Source organism: Adiantum capillus-veneris, chromosome 18 (assembly GCF_014529385.1).
Source record: "Adiantum capillus-veneris isolate H3 chromosome 18, ASM1452938v2, whole genome shotgun sequence".
NCBI classification, from domain to species: domain Eukaryota; kingdom Viridiplantae; phylum Streptophyta; class Polypodiopsida; order Polypodiales; family Pteridaceae; genus Adiantum; species Adiantum capillus-veneris.
The window spans coordinates 100,229,783-100,251,226 of record NC_140948.1 but is presented as its reverse complement, the minus strand read 5'-3'; the positions used below and the strand labels follow the sequence as shown (position 1 = coordinate 100,251,226).

The 21,444-nt window shown below is 47.1% G+C and overlaps 1 protein-coding gene across 5 annotated transcripts in view; it reads right to left on the bottom strand.

Annotated features, from left to right (window-relative positions):
* The window catches only part of LOC147436090 (YTH domain-containing protein ECT2-like), a 55,634-nt gene that overhangs the window by 17,840 nt on the left and 16,350 nt on the right, over positions 1-21,444 (bottom strand). For 2 of the 5 annotated variants that reach the window (XR_015185154.1, XM_086488986.1), the window contains exons 3-8: positions 3,466-3,527; positions 3,205-3,346; positions 3,009-3,085; positions 2,387-2,908; positions 1,384-1,953; positions 1,090-1,302 (exon numbers count right to left, since the gene is read on the bottom strand). Coding sequence is in view for 4 of the 5 variants with exons in the window: in XM_086488986.1 (XP_086345112.1) it covers positions 1,090-1,302; positions 1,384-1,953; positions 2,387-2,908; positions 3,009-3,085; positions 3,205-3,346; positions 3,466-3,527 (1,586 nt within the window). In the remaining variant the exon portion in view is untranslated. Of the gene's footprint in view, positions 1-1,089; positions 1,303-1,383; positions 1,954-2,386; positions 2,909-3,008; positions 3,086-3,204; positions 3,347-3,465; positions 3,536-4,185; positions 4,647-21,444 lie in introns of those variants that run through there. The other 3 variants (XM_086488989.1, XM_086488988.1, XM_086488987.1) reach the window with 3 other exon arrangements.

Here is a 21,444-nt window from a genome sequence, read left to right as displayed (position 1 = left end):
GAGAGAGAGAGAGAGAGAGTGGCGGAATTCCATCCCAAAGAGTATTGGCCCCAAACCTTGGCGCCCCTTTCTGTATTTCTTTATGTTGCATCAACACAATACTCCAGACTCTGCACCTTCTCCAAGAAGCATGCCAGAGAATGAGCCCATGGCCTCATATTTGGCCTCATATTTAAAGGCCCTACGCCCCAACAGAAGTTTACATGAAAAGCCTTCAAACTCAAAAACTCTGGTCCAAAGGCAATGCCCAAAAGCTGCCACCATAAATCACAAAATTCTGTACAACTGCCACGTCAGCAGTCAGCGCAAAATGCGGAAATCCGTACAGTCTACAACGTCATCATGTCAGTGCAATTTCCGGAGCCTCCGTACATGTCTACCACATCATCAGCTGGCTGCGCAAGCCTTTGTGTGTGTGTGTGTGTGTGTGGGTCCTGCTTTATTTTAATTCCTTTATGTCACTTGGGCCCCATCGGACGGGGTCCCATAAGTTGGTAGGACGACTTCTTCTGTTGTTGCTTGTTCTACTTAGGGTTTAGGACCCTCGGCCGTGATCTGAAGGTTGGCTCTACTCTTCATTGACTTGACACGTTAGCAGTTAGTGACACATCAGCTTTCTTATGAATGCTTTTAGCCCTCTTTCATAGATGAACACTTCTGTGTTCGCACTTTTGTATGTGATCCTTTCTGTGGGTATTCCTCGTCTTGAGGTTTCCCATTTGTAATTAATCCCAAAGATTTACAAAAAAAAAGTGTGTGTGTGTCTGCATGTATGCAAGAGTTCTTATCAGCATTCACTACTCATCCCGTCTTTGTTTGTAAACCTCCTAGATTTGTGGCACGCTTTTGGGTCACACCTAATGGTAGTAGGTTGTGTGTTAGCACTCTTTACTTTATTGCATCTTGTACTAGTATATACAGTTTACAGCTGACAGATTTTCTTCTAGTCGCCATGACTTAGGCCTTTCCAAGAATAGAATCAGTGAAAATTCTAGGGGGCATCAATATACAAGCAAAGACTTCGGCATTAGCAAGTTGAATAGGCATTAAAGTGTATGCTTTTCTTCTAAAGAGAGACAAATCACAGACCTCTTGTGTATCTCTGCTGTTTGTTACAGGCTTGTTGTCATTGTTCTCAAGTACAATATGCCTAAACTGGCTATTGGGTACATCTTTTACTATGTGCCATTTTACAGGAAATTTGCCTGTCCATTTATCTTGCTGCCAAAAATCAAGAGAGCAGTTGAAATCTACCGGTCCAACCATTTCGGCGACGCCACAGAACTGCCCACTAGCATTAACCTGAAAAAGACAGCCATTCATGGAGCTTTAAATACCCATCCTCGTAAACTGCTAAAAAAAATAAGCGTCAAGAGTTCTCACCGAGAAAAACAAAAACAGAGGACATATCCTGGATGAAGCCTGCGCCTCGTGGTACGCTGCATCGAGTTTCTTATTTCCATTAACTGTGCTTGCCCAAATGCTGTATTTTATGCTCTTATGGATGTCATCTTCACTATAAGACTTTATGATTAAAAAAATTGCATTGTCATGAGTTGTTTCAAAATCAGTTCGATTGTATTTGTCATTATCCACAGGTAGACTCACAGGCTCACCCAAATCATGCAATCGTGAGCATCTTGAAGCACCCATAGTGGTTCTGTGCAGCCTGCCTCTTACAGTCCTTGGCCCCTTGTTTTGCTGATTGAACATATCCCAGTCCAACCTCCCATTGTTTGATATTGAACCTCCTCTACCCCAAGGCTTTCCCTTCTCAGATTCGGACCAATGGTGCCCATTTCCATTAGAGGCAAAACCAGCCGAATTCCCAATCCTTGAAGAATTTGCAGAGACTGAATATTTTCTGGCAGATTGTTCAAGACCTCTTCGAGACAATTCAGGAATTGCTGCCTCTTGGATGTGAGGATGCATATGACTTGCCAGGACATTGGGCTAGCAGTAGGGGAAAAATAAAAATAAATTAATTTAGTGCACAGTTCACGCATTATAGTAATTTAGACAATAGGCAACACATCCTGGACAATTAGAAAGCACCTATTCACCACTCAGAAGTCTAAACCTTTAGACACTGGTATAGTTTCAATATCCAGACCTCTCTTCCAAATGACACCCCCCTTTCTCTCTAAAAAGGCACCTGGTAGAAACTCTACATGTTTTCATACAACAGCACTTCAACATCCAGACACTTTCTCTCCAATGCCCATCACCCCCCCGCCCCCCCATAAAAAAAACAAAAACACCAGTCAATCAACACACAAAAAAGGCCACAACTCACCATCTAATGCATAACACTCTGATTCAATAAGCAAACATCTTATGCAAAGACTTTGCTTTCAAAAGGAAAGCCATAGAATGAAGTATTTACCAATAGAGGGGTCAAAGGTCTGCCAAATTGCCCAAAAACACAAGATGATGACAAGCCATGTCTTTGGTGTCCCCCCTCAACCACTTCATATGAACCAAACCATGGAGCTCCAGTCCTACTGCCTTCATAAGCTACTCGAACATCCTGTGAACCTGGTGTCTGTGAAGTTATTGAAAGGACTCTCCCATGCAGACCAGAAGAAGGATCCACATAGGTTGGTTGAGCAGCCAAATGACCCTGGATGTTCACAGCAGTGAAATGAACTGAATGCTTGTTGGAAGAATCTCCAAATTCTTTTTTCAAAGCCTCAACCACGGTTGGTGCTGAGGAGGTAATCATCGAAGCATTTGGAAGCACAGATTGTTGGTAGACATTGGAAATGCAAGGATTTCCGTGCGATACAGTGTGGAACTGACCATTCTCTCTGCTTGGTGTTCCCGAACTGTAAGAGGCATATATATTCTGTGGATTATATGCATACCCCGAGAGATGATGGACAAAAGTATTTTCGTTCGAAGAACCCTGCAAACCAATCAATATAAAAGCCATGAATGCTTTAGTCGTGCCCATAGAATTAAGATCACTATTTAGAAGTCAACATCAACTTAAAGAATACACACACCAGGACATGTGGTTCCATGGCCTCGGCAGGGAAGCGCCTCTGTTGATCATCCCAGTCACAAATAGGGTAATCGTAGCCTGTATCAGGGCACAAAGGAAACTGTCAAAAATGCTCAATTGTCGACACAAGTGAAATTCCATTTGCAAGTAGGCTCGAGGTAAGTGCGCTTAAAATATGAGAGAACATGTCTTCTTACTTTCAACATAGCACCCAGAAGATGATAAGTATCCATTATGGGTGTAGTATATGCCAGGTTCATTCGGCACATTACCTTCAGATACATCTTCTTCATAGAGCGTGTACCCTCCTTGCGCACTAACATTAGACCTCAGTAGAACCTGGATGTAAGATTATAGGTCCTGTATCCTTTAATGGATGCATGCACAAACTTCCAAGCAAGCAGTAACTATGAACACCACCCTAAATCCACACACTTTTTTCAGCAACACCTAATTACCTGTGGCATGTCTAGGATGTTTTCAGAATTGATACTCAGAGTTTGCAATAGGCCTGTCACCTCTGTGATGCTAAGTCAAGAGCAACAAATATCAAAACAATGCAACCCTTTCAAACATCAGGTGTGTCCTAAGAAGATGACAAGATTTTCTTTATCACACCCTCACTTGTCAATACTTTAACTGGTCAAAACATCAGGAATTGATTTATAACTAGAGAATACACTAAATGCAGGAATATTCCAAACGACTAATAGGATAAAATCAATGACAAAAGAAAAGATCAATAATTTGTAACCAAGTTGAGCTTGGAGAAAACAAGCTGCTAGCTTGGAAAAAAAATAGAGAATAAGCTCCAAAACTGGACAGGAAGTCTGCTTGAGCACATCGGTGCACGTGATGTACATTATAGGGCATTTAGAAACTCCTAGTGCTCTAGAGATGTTACCCAAAGCTTACTTTGCTGGCCTTTGCTCTTCAGAAATTGATTTATTACTAGAGAATACACTAAATGCAGGAATGTTTCAAACGACCAATAGGATAAAAAACAATGACAAAAGAAAAGATCGATATTTGTAATCAAGTTGAGCTTGGAGAAAACAAGCCGCCAGATTTGAAGAAAACTAGAGCGTAAGCTCCAAAACTGGACAGAAAAGCTGCTTGAGCACATTGGTGCATGTGATCAACATTATAGTACATTCTTAGTGCTCTAGGGATGTTACCCAAAGCTTGCCCTGCTGGCCTTTGATGCCTTCACAGAGTAACACAAAAGAAAAATGGACGAATCTAGAATGCTCATGAAATGCAAGAACCGATCTCCACCAATGGAGCTGCCACTGCTGTAAACCTGTTTCATGAAGTCAGAGACAGAGAGAGGTTTCGTCCACTCATGAGGGTGACTTAGATACCCAAACAAACAATTCCTAGGACTCTTCCTCATGGAGCTGCACAGACAATGACAAAATATGCTATTGAGGAGTTGCCCAAACAGCACAGGGTTCAACAAAGGCAGGTAGGCTGGTAGCTGCTCTAACTAGTTGGATTAATACAGCATGTCCATATGGACACATTACAAAGCAGGTTCAGCATTCAGAGATTTTAGATAACCTAGCCTACCAGGATCCAGCCATCTGATCAAGATAGAGTGTAGTATTCAAAACTAAATATCAGCAGAGGAGAAGAGAGACTCACCGCCAGCATTGACAAGAGCCATGTCCCCAGCACCGATATGTCTCATACTATATCCCATACATACAAGGAATGCCAGAATACCATACCAGCCTGGTAGCTTCTCTATAACTGCACAACTGCCTCATATTTGAAGGCACTAAGACCCTGCTTTTACAAGAAGCCCCAAAAACAACTAATATCAATGTCTAGCACCAATATCAACTAATATCCCTGAAAGTCAATTGCTTTCATAACTGGCCGAAAAGCTGTCCCATGTCCATGATGCTACAGCAGCACCTTCACGTGATGCCACATCAGCAGTGCCCCGTCAGCCCGTGATTTGTGCTGCTTCCCACCGCATTTCAGGATGCTGCCAACTTGAACGTATGTCCATTGTTCCAGTCCAGCTGGAGCTTCGGCTCTTGCTCTCAACTTCCGGTCCGATCAGGTCATGACACGTGATCACTTCGTGACAAGGACAACCATAATTTTGGAGCATTCACCATTTGGATATTTGAAGGAAAAACTTCATGAGGACCAACCTCATTATTTGATGGACCATATTGCCAGTGCACCGTCATCTCCTATCACTATCTATTCAGATTCTTTAAGTGCTAATACTCTAGCACATAATCCTGTTGTTCATGGACGGACTTAACACATTGATGTTCATCACCACTTTGTCTTGTGGATCTTCTCATCGAGCCTCCACTTCACGAGACCTAGACTGGATTATCTTCTTCAGAATGTAGAGTTGAACCACCTATCTGGCAATGAAAAGGAGGCGTTGGATAAACCACCGACCATAGCCACCATCCGGCAATACCACCGTGCTGGCACCAGTGTCCAAGGACGTAGGCGTGCACCTATAAGACCGAGCATCCCATACCACGCTGCCTCACCTCCTTGAGATGACCTCGTGCACTCCTAGCCTCACAGGCTAACCACTGGCACTCTGCTAGTGGGGGTAGATAACTACAAATGAGGCCTTGGCCTCATTTCCATGAGGCTAAGGATCACAACAATAAGGATTGTCCCAAGCAACGTGCATCCACGTCTTCGAGCCTTAGTCAAAGCTTAGCACCATCCGTCAGCCCTTATCTTCTACTCATGTGGTGGCCCCTCGGGACAAGTTCCAATAGATAGAGGAGCCCATAGGTGTCCTCATTCGAAATCAAAGAGCAGCCCTTGGTTTTAGCCTTGTTCCCAGATAGAATCTTCATCTCTGCTCTCCAATATTCATGGGGCTTTCTTGAAAGCATTAGCTGACCTACAACAGATCAAGGTACCAGAGAAAACACTAGTAGAAAACAAAAAGCCTACACCAGAGAATATCTTGAAGAACACCTTCCAACAATTGTCGCTCTATGACATGCTTCGGCTAGATGCGGGTTTTCGAAGTGACACCCTTGCCGTTTCAGTCACTTTACCCCGGAGCAGGTCCTAGTGGCGGGCACCTCCCAGGGCAACCATCAGAGTCCTTTATGATAACCTACCCTACTGCTCCCCTCATTAATTATAGAAGATCTCGTCTCACCATATCCATCTTGGGGCGGCCATTCTCAGGAGTGATAGTGGATGGTGGATTTGGCATCAACTTGATGCCCAAGTTCACAATGTTGGCATTAGGTTTGCAGCCTACCCGAACCCCCCCCCCCCCCCTCTCACAGTTATTTTAGCCGACCAGAGGACAGTCTAGCTATTGGGCATAGTGAAAATGGTGCCTCTACAGGTACAAGACTTCACCTTTAGCTTGGATTTTGTTGTGGTTCGTCGTCCCCAGGTTGAGGGAGGATTTCCTTTGCTCATCGGTAGACCATGGCTACGGCACACTATGTGGATACATACTCCTAGCTCCCCAATGAAACCCATTCTCCTTCGACAAGCTTTCCCAAAGATGGCCACAAGAAGTAGCTCATGATGTCTCTATGCTCCAAAAAGCAGCAACCTCTACACCTACAAAAACATCTTCAGCAATGCTCTCTCAGCCCTACCCACCTCCTATCTAGCCCTAGCCCCTACCTATCCTCGCCCCTACCCACCCCCTATCTATCCCTAGCCCCTACCGTCGTCCCTACCCACCCCCCTCGCCCCTACTCACCCCCTATCATCCCTACCCAGTCCCTATCTACCCTCTTCCTACCCATCCCTACCCACCCCCTACCCTCGCCCCTACCCACCCCCGATCTAGCCCTAGTCCCTACCTACACTCTTCCTACCTCGCCCCTACCCACCCCTACTCTCCTCTCCATCCCCTACCCTCTTCTTACCTCGCCGCTACCCATCCCCTATCTAGCCCTAGCCCCTACCTACCCTATGACTTAGCCTGATGTAGAGAGAATTTGCTTACCCCTGTCCTATGACTTAGCCTGATGTAGAGAGAATTACAGCTAACGGGTGCATCTTGGTTGACATGCTTTGGAGAGTTTCGCTCCGCATTTATGGTAGATATGCAGTCCTTTTTCAGCCTACTTAGTATATGCACTTTCCAATCACACTTTCAGTGTTTTCTTTAACTGAGACGGTGAGTGGTTTTATGGCAGGCAACATGTAGCAGGGCTACAATGTCACTTGCACAAGACAAGCAGTTACAATTACAGGTGGTCTTAGGTTAGTTACAGTTACAGTTGGTCTTAGGTTCCCACTGACGACTCTTGCCTGGGTAGTGACACGTGGCAGAGATGGGTGGTGATCTAGTAGACACCGTGGTCGGTTCACCACCACCACATTTTGGAGATAGACGTAGCTAGACTATCAAGGATATTTTGCTAGCCGTGGTGGCTCTTTATGAATCAATATTTGTGTAGTTGGATCTAGTCACCGTATGCTTCATCTACTTCCTATGGTCTAACATCTTAAGTCTCATGTCTTGGGTCTAGCACCGCACATCTGCACTCTCCCTGCACATTGGAGCCTCGACACTCCCATTGTACATGTGAGTCTTGGGCTTGGAGTTGAGTGTGCTGCCAGCCAGAGTCTTGTCAGGTACAACGGATGGTGAAGATCTAGTTTTACACTTCCACAAAATCCTTTTCTTTCTTTCCTTGCGCTAATGGTTCCTTTTACCTTTTTCTGAAGAGAGGGAATGAGAGAGTGCATAGAGATGTGTAGAGGGAGAGAGACAAAAGGAGAATGACACCGGATGGGATCCCAACTAACCCTCTCAAGGGCCCCCCACACCATTGCCGATGAGGTGTTTGCTTAAGATTGCGTAAACAAAATGTACACACATGCAATACCTCAAGTGCAGACTCTACTGACTCGAATGATGACTGTCGCCGCGGTAACTGTCACAAGACGGACACCACGTGCCAATAGAAAAGATCAGACTGAACAAACTTTTAGCACTTCAATAACAACTGAATTGAAAGAGAGAGAGAGAGAGACGACACGCGACACAGAGTGGCGGAATTCCAACCCAGAGAGTATTGGCCACAAACCCTGGCGCCCCTTTCGGTATTTCTTTATATTGCATCAACATAGTATAAGCCGGTACTCCAGACTCTGCACCTTCTTCAGGAAGCATGCCAGAGAATGAGCCCTGAGCACATATTTAAAGGCCCTTGGCCTAAAAAGCAATTATAGTGAAAAGCCTCCAAACTCAAAAGCATCTGGTCTAAAAGCAATGCTCAAAAGCTACCAGCATAAAATCCGGAATTCCGTACAACTGCCACGTCAGCAGTCAACACAAAACGCGGAAATCCGTACAGCATGCCACGTCACCAGCCAGCGTGATTTTTAGAAATCTGCCACGTCATCAACCAACGTCGCGATTTCTTGTGTGTGTGTGAGTCCTGCTTTATTTTAATTCTTTATGTCACTTGGGGCCCCATCAGACGGGGTCCCCATAAGTTGGTAGGACTTCTTCTTCTATTACTTGTTCTTCTTAGGGTTTAGGCCCCTCGGCCAGCATCTGTAAGTTGGCTCCATTCTTCAGGGCTTTGACATGTCAGCAGTTTGTTACAGTAACTCCTCAAGGCGAGGCACCTCCGGGGCTGATTTGATGCACCTTTGGATCCTTCTGGAAGGGGAAGATCTGGGGCTAATTTTCACTCCTGATGTAGCCCAATACCCAAGTACACCAAGAACCCAAGTGCCCTAAGTACCCAAGTACTCAATGCATGGTCATCACCAGAAGCGGAATGGATACTCTACGTGAAGGTGATGAGAGTGGAATTGGAGGAGTCCCTACACCAGAAGGATTGTTTCCCGATCCTCCCCCATCCCCATCTATGCCACGGATTGCACCAGATCCTATGGAGACTTTGGTCAAGTCTATGATGGAGATGATGCTACAAAAAGAGGCTCAACGGGCCGCAATCGAAAGAGAACGGGAAGAACGGAGGGAAGCTCAACGCATAGCGGCCGAAGAAAAGAGGCCAGCTATGGAGCTAGAGCGTGAGCAAGCACACGAAGCTCAACGCATAGCGGCTGAAGAAAAGGGGGCAGCACTGGAGCTAGAGCGAGAGGTGCAGCGGGACCAACACATGAAAGAGTTGATCCTACGGGTACTCTCCCCGAAGAGCGAGCCACTCAAGGAGGCTGGCGAGTCATCATGTAGCACAAGTAGAGACAACAACTCCAACAATCCAGTCATTGAGAAGTTGGCGTTCAGTAAGTATGATGGTAAGATGGATGCTTCTGTGATTCATTCTTGGTTGCATCAATTTAATGCTTACTTTGTGAGTAACAAAAAAAACAGCAGCAGTAAAGTTTTGATTGTTGCCATGTATCTAGCGGGTGATGCCATTAATTGGCATCAAGCTTGGCAGGAGGAATAGTTGGCTGAGCATCTTGAGCATGCCGTGGATGGCATACCCCTCTCTTTCAGTTCGGTCAACTTCCAAGACAAGCTCAAGGCTCGCTTTATGCCATCGCAGTACCTTGATCCGTTAAAAGAAGATTGGCGCGGCCTTAGGCAAAATGGCACTCTTGTTATGTCTTTTTCTAACCGTATTTTGCAGATTGGCGTTCTATAACTGGCATGCACACAGTAGAGGGCGGTACTAATTTAATTACTTGTTAACTTTACACAGAGCACTGAGAAGAATCTGAGCACAAAGGCGTCCAGCGACTAGAATGTCACTGCGCACATGAAGACTAACACCTGTAGGCCCCAAAGACTCACCCCTTTCGGTATTTCTTTATTCAATTAAATACAAACGATCAGACACGTAGATCAAAGTCTCACAAAGCTATCCGAACCTGGCGAGGGCTGAAATTGCAAGTTTTTGACCGAATTTCGGTAGCTTAATGACGCCAAAACCTATGTAGGTCAAAAGTATTTATCTAGGACGGATTCCCTCGCAACTTAGAAGCTTTTTGGTGAGCTGTAACAGAATTTCAGCATGCTATAAATCCCTGCTTTGTCACTACCACGTGCCCAAAGCCCTGTACAGCCATGCCAAGGCCTTCCCGAGGCTCCCTGATGTTCTCTTGCACTTTAGGTGCGAAACCCTAAAACCTGCAGAAAAACACAGTAGGCTGTAAGTCTCTGTTTTGGATCGTTTTTAGCGAAGCGAACACGTCTACTGCCCAATTTCCACTGCTCTCACACTCCACAAACTCACCACACGACGCACACCTACTGCCACGGTCTGTCTCCACCCTTACACGCACGCAGCCGCTCAATCTCACTCTCTCACACAAAACACCGTCGGTCCGGGGGGGCACACACATCCACACTACCGTCACCGAGGGAAAACACCAGAGCAGGAGAAAGAGAAGGGGGGCAGGGGAAACAACAACGAGACAGGGCAACAGTGGCTCGATTGCACTTCACAAAGCACGTACACAAGCTTACATTGCCATCACCATGGCCATTTACACAAGAAAATACAAAGGGCTTTGACAGGCACACTCCTCTGTCAGAGAGCTCCGCTTTGCAGGCTTTAAACGGCACAAAAGCCAGGAAAAAAAGCCCCTAATTTGATTAAATTTTGACTTTTATAGGGGAGGGTTTTCAATTTGGGAAGTTGCCCTCTTGGTCCATCTGGTACCCTAATTTGGTATTTTTGGAAAGGGGGCACCGCCTTGCTTCATCTACTCAATTCCTCTCTCTTTTGCACTTGGGGGGGTGCAATAGTGATGTCGCTATTGCCCCTAGGCTTTTTATTTTTATTTTTTCCTCATTATTTTTCCTCTTTGGGAATGCCCACTTTGCATTGCTCCTTTGGCTCATCTGTCCAGCTCACACCTACTTCCTCTCTTCCTCTGTTTCTCTTTCCTCCTTCACCCTTTTTTGGTCCGGCCTTACCTTTGCTCTTGCCTTGGCCTTTGCTTGGCTGGCCCTTGCCCTTCTTTGAACACAAGGAGGGCCTCTCTCTTTGACCTTACCCTAGCTTGGCCGGCCTTTGCTTGGCCTTGAAGTAGGGCCACCCCTTTGCATTTGTACTTCTAGCAGCTCTCGAACTCTCTCTCTCTCTATGGGTATTGTCCCCTTGGCACTTAATCTCCCGGCTGCCTTCGGGCCTTCTCTCTGGCTCATTCCACTGCCGCGGGACCGCCCTCTTGGTATTAGACCCCCCGGCCTCCCTGGCTCTTTCCTTGATCGTTGCGAGACGCACCCCTTCATGCAAGGGGGAGGCAATAGCCACCGGAGGCAATAGTGAGGTCGCTATTGCCCTCCCCTATTGTCTCAAAAACTTGGAGCCCAACAAGGCTGCGGGACCCTTCGCTCCGGGCGGCCACGTCATCAATGGCCAGACAGGCGCGCGCACCGATGGCGCCACCTCCAACCTTCCAAAAGCCGCCGACTTTCACGCCCTGCGCCGCCAGACACAGCGCCGCCCGCATCCAACTCCATAGCTCACGGAGCTCCAAGCTCCCCTTGCCTTCACATTTCTCTTATGGGCTAACGCCCTGACCCAAATACCCCCAACTCGCGGCCTCCTTCAACGCATGTGGGATTAGTCTTGTCCACGTGGGAGCCTCATGGCCCATGGCCTCAAGCCCATCAAAAATCACCAAAAGATAGATTTGCAACCCTCCACTTTTTGGCCTTCTTCCCTCGGCTCCCATATTTTGCCAAATGGTTGGAACCTCGGACTGCCAAGCCGGGTCGGATCTTCACTAAGTTAACCCTGTGCCGTGCAAACCTCATCATCTTCAAACTCCTCTGATCTCGCTATCTGAGGCCATAAAAAACTAAAAAAATCACCTGCCAACTTTTCACTGCCAAATGCCCCCAACTTGATCCTGCCGTATCTTGTTGACCAAGTACTCGATTGACGCGCCGTCGATTTGTGTTAGCTCCACATGATGCACACTATCTTCGAGAACCTTGGCGAGACCAACAGATGCCAGATGGCACATCCCCCGATGCAGGCAAGTGGGCTCAGACCCGGCACCTGGAAAATCTTCAACCACTCATATCTTGCTAACCAGAGCTCCAATCTGCAATCCGAGAAGACACGCATGCCCCATAACTCGAGCTCTACACGTGCATCCACTAACATCAACCTAGGCCACTTGTCCCCAGCTACCCTGCCTGTCGGGGATCTGCTACACACTCTACCTTCGCACTTCAGTATCTTGAGCACCAGGCCTCCTATTGACAAACCATCTGGATCGGCTTCTAGAGCACACTTGTTATGTCCCGCTCACAAGAGAGGGGATCTAGCCCAGATGCCGTTGGGATGGGCGTCCAGTGTCCGGGCGGACGTAGTGTGAACCCGGCCAGTGTGGCCGGCCATTATTATAAAAGGGAGGCCAAGACCTCATTTACAGTTATCGACCCCACTGGCAGAGTGCCAGTGGTTAGCCCGCGAGGCTAGGAGTGCGCGAGGTCACCTCGAGGAGGTGAGGCCGGGTGGTATGGGACGCTCGGTCTTACAGGTGCACGCCTACGTCCTCGGACGCTGGCCCCAGCACGGGGGAGCTGCCGGATGGTGGCTATGGTCGGGTGGTTCGTCCGACGAGCATCTGTAGGGAGTCCGTGTGGCCGGGAGATCCTTTCTCCTCGTTCGTTTCATGGTATCAGAGTCGTCTTGGCTGCATGAAGGACCGTGTGCACACCTACGGAACGGTTTGGGTCGGAAAACCTCGCGTTTGCATAGTTTTTAGTGATTAAATTGCTGAACTTGTTTACTTTTCTTCTCGGAAGCATGTTTGCACGTAAATCATACAGTTCGACTGTTGAATTTTGATAAAAATCAGCAAATTGACAGATGGGAGTGCAGGAAATTGAAAGAATTCCGATGAATTTACTCGTTTTCGACGAAAACCGGTGTATTTTCCCTTAATTTGCTGTTTTGCATTAAATTTCAGCGTATGATATACTTTTACATCTTTCTGTAAATTCCTCTCCCTCTCTGTAAGCCTCTGTGTGAGAGAGAGAGAGAGAGAGAGAGAGAGAGAGAGAGAGAGAGACCTCTCTCTGTAGTAGCTTTCTCTGCAGCTATCCTTCTCTGTGGCGTGGAATATCTTTTGCAGGGAAGGAATGCTGGCGTGGAATTTCTCTTGCAGAGTTGGCTCCTATGTGGCGCCCCTTGTGCGTGCTGGCCACGGGCAACCACATGCTGGGCCCTTTCCTTCATGAAATCTCCACGCGGCAGCCTGTGCGCATCCTTCTTTTTTTCTTCCAGCGCTGGACTCACTTCTACGCTGCCCTCTCCAATTTATTAAGTCACTTTTATTTTAAGTGACCCTTTTAATTTAAAATGGGCCACGACACTTAAGTTTTAAAAAAACCAAGTCTGAAACCTGTGTTTTATTTAAAAGCTCACTTACAGAAACTCATAAGTTGCAAGCAACTCACTTTTGGGCTTTGTTGCTTCTCTCCCACCACTCCTCTCTCTCATCTGCTCGCGCTCCCACGCTCCTGCCATCACCTGCTCGCGTTCCGACGCTCACGTCGACGCACAAAGCTCTTCAGACTTCAACTTTTCGCGACCGAAAAGTGCAGAAAAGGCTCGGTTTTGCGTGAATTTTCCAGTTTTTCACGCACTTCGCCATGGATTCCTCCAGCTCGAATGTGCAGCGTGACGACGCGCCAGGTAACATTCAAATTCCATTCACACATGCTCTCTACACATGGATTACGAGCACTTTCCAGAGCTTCGACCAGCGTGTTACCGCTCTGGAAAACGCGAATGTTCAGACGAACCTTCGCTTGGCCTCTCTCGAAGGGGTCGTACAGGGGCTCAGTTCCCAACTTTCTACTCTCGAAAATATGGCTCACTCGACGACTGCGCGTATTTCCGAGAGCAAGACCCATCTCCAACATTTGCGGACGCAAATTGTTGCTTTTGGGCGTTCGCAGGGTGGTCCGACTGCCACAATTCCGTATAAAACTACAATTTTTTCGGGTGAAGAGAAGGAGTCTACGGAATTGGCTGTAAATAACTGGCTGCACCAGTGGACCACATACTTTGATCTCCATGGGGAGCATGATGAACGGAGGATTCAGACGATTCCTCTTTATCTGCGCAGTAAGGCGCTTACCTGGTGGCGTGACATGACAGAAAAGCCTACGACGTGGGCTGATTTTTGCGTGAAATTCAAGAAGGATTTCGCAAAAATGGACCCTTTGAAAGCGTATGCCAAACTGCAGAGTCTTTCGATGAAAACTCTGTCTTTTGATAAGTATACGACAGCTTTCAAAGAGGCGCTCACCTTCTACAAGGTGGATTCCACACACGCCGTGCACATGTACTTACTGGGTTACATGAAGATTATCGTTGGGCCTTGATTAAGGATAAAACCCCGACTGATGTCGAGGATGCAGTGGCAAAGGCCAGGACGTTCCATTTGATAAATGGAGCGAATTATGAGAAGAAAAGAACTGCAGACCATCAATCCGGTGAGGGTGCTTCGAGGAAGCGACCCCGATTCCAGCATAAGTCCAAATCACCGCCGAGATCTTCTTAGAAAAAGAAAAAAGCCAGAAACGCTTCAGTTGCTGATGCAGTGAAGAAGGGGGCTTGCTTCGGATGTGGCCAGACGGGTCACCAAATCAAGGATTGCCCTAAAAAGAAAAAGTCGCAGAAACCGCAAGGCCGTCCTTCGGTTCAGATTCACGAGATCTCAGGTAAATCTGATGTTGTTCAAGTTGAAATTCATCATTTAGCGCACGGTTCATGCACAAATTGTACTTTTAGCACCAAAGTGTTTGGTAAGCACGATCTTCTCCGTTTCTCCGGGAAGATCAATGGTCACGACGTGACCGTACTCCTTGATAATGGAAGCTCACACAATTTTGTGGATGCAAAATTGGTGCAGAAACTGGACCTGCGGACGCAGGACAGTGACCACGAGTATCGCATGAAGATGGCTCGTGGCGTCGATACGGATGTATGGAATCGGATGGTTCCAGACTTGTCGCTCGAGCTCGCTGATTACAAAGAGAACCTGGACTTCCACATCATACGCCTGGACAGAGCATATGTTATTTTAGGAATTCCATGGTTTTATGATAAACAAGACTCATTGTATATAGACTATGTACATCACTCTCTTGTTTTTGTTAAGCAGAACATGCCTCATGTATCTGTGTCGCTTTGTAATCAGAAGTCTATAAATAATGGTTTTGCAATACCAATTGTTACTGCTTTGGAAATGTATAAAGAAATAAAGTCTTCTGATGTTGACTTTTATCAATGTGTACCGTCTGCTTGGTTTGATTCATTAGTGCTTGGTACTTCTGTCAGTGAATTTTGTAAAAACGTTTCATGTTCTTCTGTTGAACTTGGGGATTCTGACGAATCCAACCTTATCCGAGAAATCATGACTGATTTCAAGGATGTTTTTCCTGATGATCTACCTCCTGGCTTGCCGCCTTCGAGAGGAGTGGATCATGGCATTGAGTTGGTGGCTGGTAGTCAACCCTTCTCAAAGCAACCTTATCAGTTTAGTAAAACCGAGGAGGACGAGATTCAACGACAGCTGAAGGATTATCTCGATAGGGGTTTTGTTTGGCCTAGCAAATCCCCGTGGGGAGCGCTAGTGCTACTTTCTCGAAAGAAGGATAACACTATGCGCTTCTGCGTGGATTACAAGGGGTTGAATAAACTCACTGTCAAGAACAAGTACCCGCTCCCGCGTATGGACGATCTGATAGATCGGCTCCATGGAGCGTTGTATTTTACGAAGATAGACCTGCGATCAGGCTATCATCAGATACGGATCAAACTGGAAGATATTCCTAAGACAGGCTTCCATACGCGTTATGGTCACTACGAGTTTTTGGTCTTGCCTTTTGGTTTGACCAATGCTCCAGCTACGTTCCAACAGATGATGAATGATCTGCTGAGACCATTTTTGGGCAACTTCGTTGTTGTATTTCTCGATGATATCTTGATCTACAGCCGAAGTTTGTCTGAGCACCTAGTGCATATACGCACTGTTCTCGAAGTACTGAGAACTGAGAAGCTTTACGCTAAGGCTTCGAAGTGTGAATTCTTTAAGAAAGAGCTTTTGTACTTGGGTCACATCATTACTCGCGATGGAATTCGCGTCGACCCTGAAAAGTTAGATAAAGTGCGAAATTGGCCCATTCTGAAGAATGTACACCAAGTAAAGTCCTTTTTAGGCTTTACTGGATTCTTTCGCAAGTTTATCAAGGATTACTCTAAAGTTGCTACTCCGCTTACGCAACTTTTAAAAGGAGGGGTGAAAGGGCCGAAGACCTCTGGTCCTCGTCGTAAAGGTAATCCCCCTGTTGTCTGGAATGAGTGTCTCGACGAGAGCTTTCGGACACTAAAGCACTTGGTGACTACTGCACCAATATTACACATTCTGGATCCTAGCAAACCGTTTGTGGTTGAAACGGATGCTAGTGATTATGCTATTGGTGCGGCATTATACCAGGATGGACGTCCTGTCGCGTTTGAAAGTACGAAGCTTTCTGACGTCGAGATGCATTATCCAACGTACGAGAAGGAGCTTTATGCTGTAGTCCATGCCCTGAGGAAATGGCGGCACTACTTGTATGGCTCTACGTTTGTTGCATGGACAGATCATCATTCCTTGCGCTATATCTGTGATCAGGGTGATCTTAGAGGCCGGAAGGCTAGATGGGTTGAGCTTATGCAAGAGTTTGACTTTGAGATCCGTTATAGAAAAGGATCCAGTAATCGAGTTGCCGATGCGCTCAGCAGGATTCCTGAGGTCAATGCTTTGTCTATGGCTGAAATCTCGACGGATTTCTATCTGTCTCTCCGAGGGCTATGTCGTTCCGATGGCCATTTTGGCAAGATATGGAACGAGGTCGAAGCGGGGCATGACTCGCATACAGGCTTGGGTGGTCCGGAGACCCAAGTGAGTCGTGCTAGAGAGACGAGACAGCGACAATATTCCATTAGAGGTGGACTATTGTTTAGAAATGGTAAAGTCTGCGTGCTAGAAATCAATGAGATTCGACAAAGGATTTTGTGCGAATGCCACGATGTTCCTAGCACTGGGCACCCAGGCATCCAAAGAACTTTGGCTTTGGTCAAGCGAGCCAAGAATGCGCTCTTACATAGAGAGCTATGTGAAGAGATGCACTCAGTGTCAAGTCAATAAGGCAGAGCGCCTTAAGAAAGCTGGCCTGCTACACCCATTGGAAATTCCAGATGCCAAGTGGCAAAGTATTTCCATGGACTTCATCGTTGGTTTGCCAAATACTAGTCGGGGCAATGACGCTATTTGGGTTGTGGTCGATAGACTCACAAAAATGGCGAATTTTATACCGATGAAGTCGAGAGTAAAAAGCCATGAGTTAGCGGTTTTATTTGTCGATCATCTTTATAAGCTGTATGGTCTCCCAGAGGACATCGTCAATGATCGAGATACTAAATTTACTGGCCGATTTTGGGGAGATGTGTTCGCTATCTTCAGACGAAGTTGAGTATGTCGTCTTTTGACCATCCTGAGTCCAACGGACAAACTGAGAGGATGAATCAGACGTTAGAGGACATGTTGAGAGCTTATGTCTCTCACAGGCAATCTCATTGGGAAAGGTATCTTCCACAATTAGAGTTTGCCTATAATAGTAGCAAGCATTCTGCTACTGGATTTAGCCCGTTCATGCTGATGTATGGATTTGAGCCTAAATCCCCGATTGCTATTGGCTTAGAGAAAGTCAAGGAACGCCAAGCTCGTGATTTCTTGTATGACATGCAGAATGGGTCTATCTCAAGATACCCAAGGATTCCAAGACTATGCGAACAGGAAAGCATTATAAGCTTTCAGCTAGATATTGTGGTCCGTTCTTGATCACAAAGAAAATTGGCCAAGTTGCCTACAAACTGGCTCTTCCTTTGGATGTTACTGTACATCCAGTGTTTCATGTCAGCCGCCTTAAAGTGAAATTGGGCAAAGCTGATGTTGTCGTGCCTATCGAGGAAAATGTATGGCAAGATATGCAAACTGAGTATATTCCTCGAGAACCAGAAGCAATTTTAGATCATCGTACCCGTCATTCTCGCCAAAAGGCTTATGACGAGTACTTAATTAAATGGAAGGGCCAATCTGAAAGGTTTGCTACTTGGGAACCTGTTAGAGCTTTGAAGGCTCAATATCCCCACTTCATTGATGAGGACATCAATGGTTCTTAAGGGGGGAAGTATGTTATGTCCCGCTCTCACAGGAGAGGGGATCTAGCCCAGATGCCGTTGGGATGGGCGTCCAGTGTCCGGGTGGACGTAGTGTGAACCCGGCCAGTGTGGCCGGCCATTATTATAAAAGGGAGGCCAAGACCTCATTTACAATTATCGACCCCACTGGCAGAGTGCCAGTGGTTAGCCCGCGAGGCTAGGAGTGCGCGAGGTCACCTCGAGGAGGTGAGGCCGGGTGGTATGGGACGCTCGGTCTTACAGGTGCACGCCTACGTCCTCGCACGCTGGCCCCAGCACGAGGGAGCTGCCGGATGGTGGCTATGGTCGGGTGGTTCATCCGACGAGCATCTGTAGGCGGTCCGTGTGGCCAGGAGATCCTTTCTCCTCGTTCGTTTCAACACTGAACACTACATTCCAAGGTACTCATAGAGCACTTCGGACATCTTCATCTGCTACCCCTACTGAGCCATCTTTGAGCCTCCTTGGCCTAAAAAGCCGCTTTAGACATACTTTTCCGCTATCCTTTGGCTGCCCACGTCCTTGGCACCTGCCCTAGCATTCTGCTCTACACTTGCCTGCACCCTCTGCTTGGCATTGACCACTTTCCAGCTCGGACCAACTTTGGTTGCACCATCATTGCCCACCCCCTTGTTGAACATTTATGTTCAACCACACAAAGGCTTATTGCACTAACAAATTGCACACCAAAAACAAACTCTCTATACACTGCAAAACCACCTATCATATATACAAAACTGACACCTGTAACCCGCTGTCTTTGTTCATGCGGGTTGCCCAACCCCCTGCTTTATCTGTCAGCAACCGCCTGGGTCAAACACCTTGCATTGATCTCTTCCATCCACCCACAACAGCTTTGCATAGTGCTACACGAAGGCACATATTCAACTGCATAGCCAAACTGCCAGCATCATACTTCTACTACTCCAAGCACTTATTGGCAAACTGCCCACTCGCAACAAAACACCTCCAAGAACACCAAATAGAGCACCCTCGTGTTCGCCATTCAAGAACCTACTTGTACTATCACTCGCACCAAGTAGACCTGACATACTTAACCCACCCTCCCAACCATGTAAAGCTAGATCCTCATCTAGCAGACCCTGCACCTGCTCAACAGCATATTGCACAGCTACTTTGATTAGCATCCCCTTCAACCGCCACTCACAAACCTCTTTAGAAAGCTTGGATACCGCCTTGGAATCCGCATCACCTGTCATAGACGGCACTGACTGCATAGGAAGCACCTCTATTTCTGACTCCACATTGCCCTTCTCATCTGCCATGCACTCAATTCCAGCATCGTCGAGCTCTTCTTCTTCAACTGGCCCTTCAAGGTCGATAAGCACTATCTCCTTGTCGTTACAATCACCTGCTCTTCTACCGCTGCATCATCAAGTTTCGCCAAAGAAGAGAGAAACTCATTCTCTATCGCATTACCCTCGTCCTCTTCCACCGGCACGATTGCTTTATGCCTTTTGGCAAAACTTTGCACTTGCTACACCACTATGGCATATTCCACTGCTACCTTCATCAACATGGCCATTAGCATGGCACTACATACCAGCTTTACCTGCTCTTCATTACATGTAGGCCTAGACCGCTCCACTTGGTCTCCACTAGGCACCTCAGCTTGTGCTTCATGCTGCTCCTCGCACACATTCACTGTCTCTCCACTCACATGTAAGAGGTCGAACTCATCATACCTGGATTGAGACGACTCGGTCTCCCAACTCGTATCTGCATCCATAGAGCTATTGTCACTCGACTCAGTCTCCTCCGTTTCTAGCTCGGGAATCTCCTCTAGCTTCACCACTTCGACCTCGTCTGCAAACCGCACTTTTTGGTCTTTACCACACTCCAACGGAACTTCAACAGCTACACTCGAACTTGGTAGCACCTCCTTTGTCCACTCTAGAATCACCTGCACTTCCTCCACAATTGGAATCACTTTAGCCGGCATTTTCGGCATAGGAACCACTCTGTCTCTCTGTAGCCAAAGAACCCTTGGTTCTTCTCGCACTTGCACTTCTCTTTGCACCACCTGTGGCTCGGCTACCACCACATTATACTGCTTTGGCACCACTGCACTTTGCAAAACCTGCCTAGCCTCGCGCTTCTTTAACATCTTTTTGGTTCGCCCTCTTGCTAGAGCTACTGCCTCTTCATACGACATCGGACCATCTATCTCCACTTTATCTCGCACTTCCTCATGCAGGCAATCCATGCATTTACTCAATTTCAAAAAACTGGCATTTTCTGCAGCAGTTACCTTGATCAATTTCTCCCAAACGGCTTCGAACTCCCACTCGAACGCTTGAAAATCACCCTCCAAGCTTTGCTTCAAACTGTCCAGCTTACGCTTTACTTCATCCAGCTGCGCATCCGCAACAAATCTGCTTCGAAAAGACGCCTCTAGGGCTTCACAATCTGCCTTTTCCTCATCACCAAGGCTATCGAACCATAGCCTCGCTTTACCACGAACCAGGAGCGGGAACACCTGTACCGCACCATCTTCTCTCGATAGACCGCTTTCCAACACGAACAACCCGTAGTCTTGAAGCCAGGTTTCTGCTCTTCAACCCCAGTGAAAATGGGAAATCCCGTCCAAGCCATCACTAGCAGCACCTGCTCTTCAAAGGCCGCACCTTTGGCATTACCAAAATCACCATTTTGACATCAACTAGGAGCATCAGCATACTCCTCAGTGGGGGCAACAGAGGATGGAGAGGGGAAATGGGGAAATACGCTCGGCACAAACACAAGGGCCTCTCTATAACTCAGGGTATCCACAGCACCCCTATCCTCTCGGAAAACACCTTCGAAAACACATCTCACACTAGCAGACCACCGCCTGCCCAATTTCCACTGCTCTCACACTCCACAAACTCACCACACGACGCACACCTACTGCCACGGTCTGTCTCCACCCTTACACGCACACAACCGCTCAATCTCACTCTCTCACACAAAACACCGTCGGTCCGGGGGGGCACACACATCCACACTACCGGCACCGAGGGAAAACACCAGAGTAGGAGAAAGAGAAGGGGGGCAGGGGAAACAACAACGAGACGGGGCAACAGTGGCTCGATTGCACTTTACAAAGCACGTCACAGGCTTACACTACCATCACCATGGCCATTTACACAAAAAAATACAAAGGGCTTTGACAGGCACGCTCCTCTGTCAGAGAGCTCCGCTTTGCACGCTTTAAACGGCACAAAAGCCAAGAAAAAAAGCCCCTAATTTGAT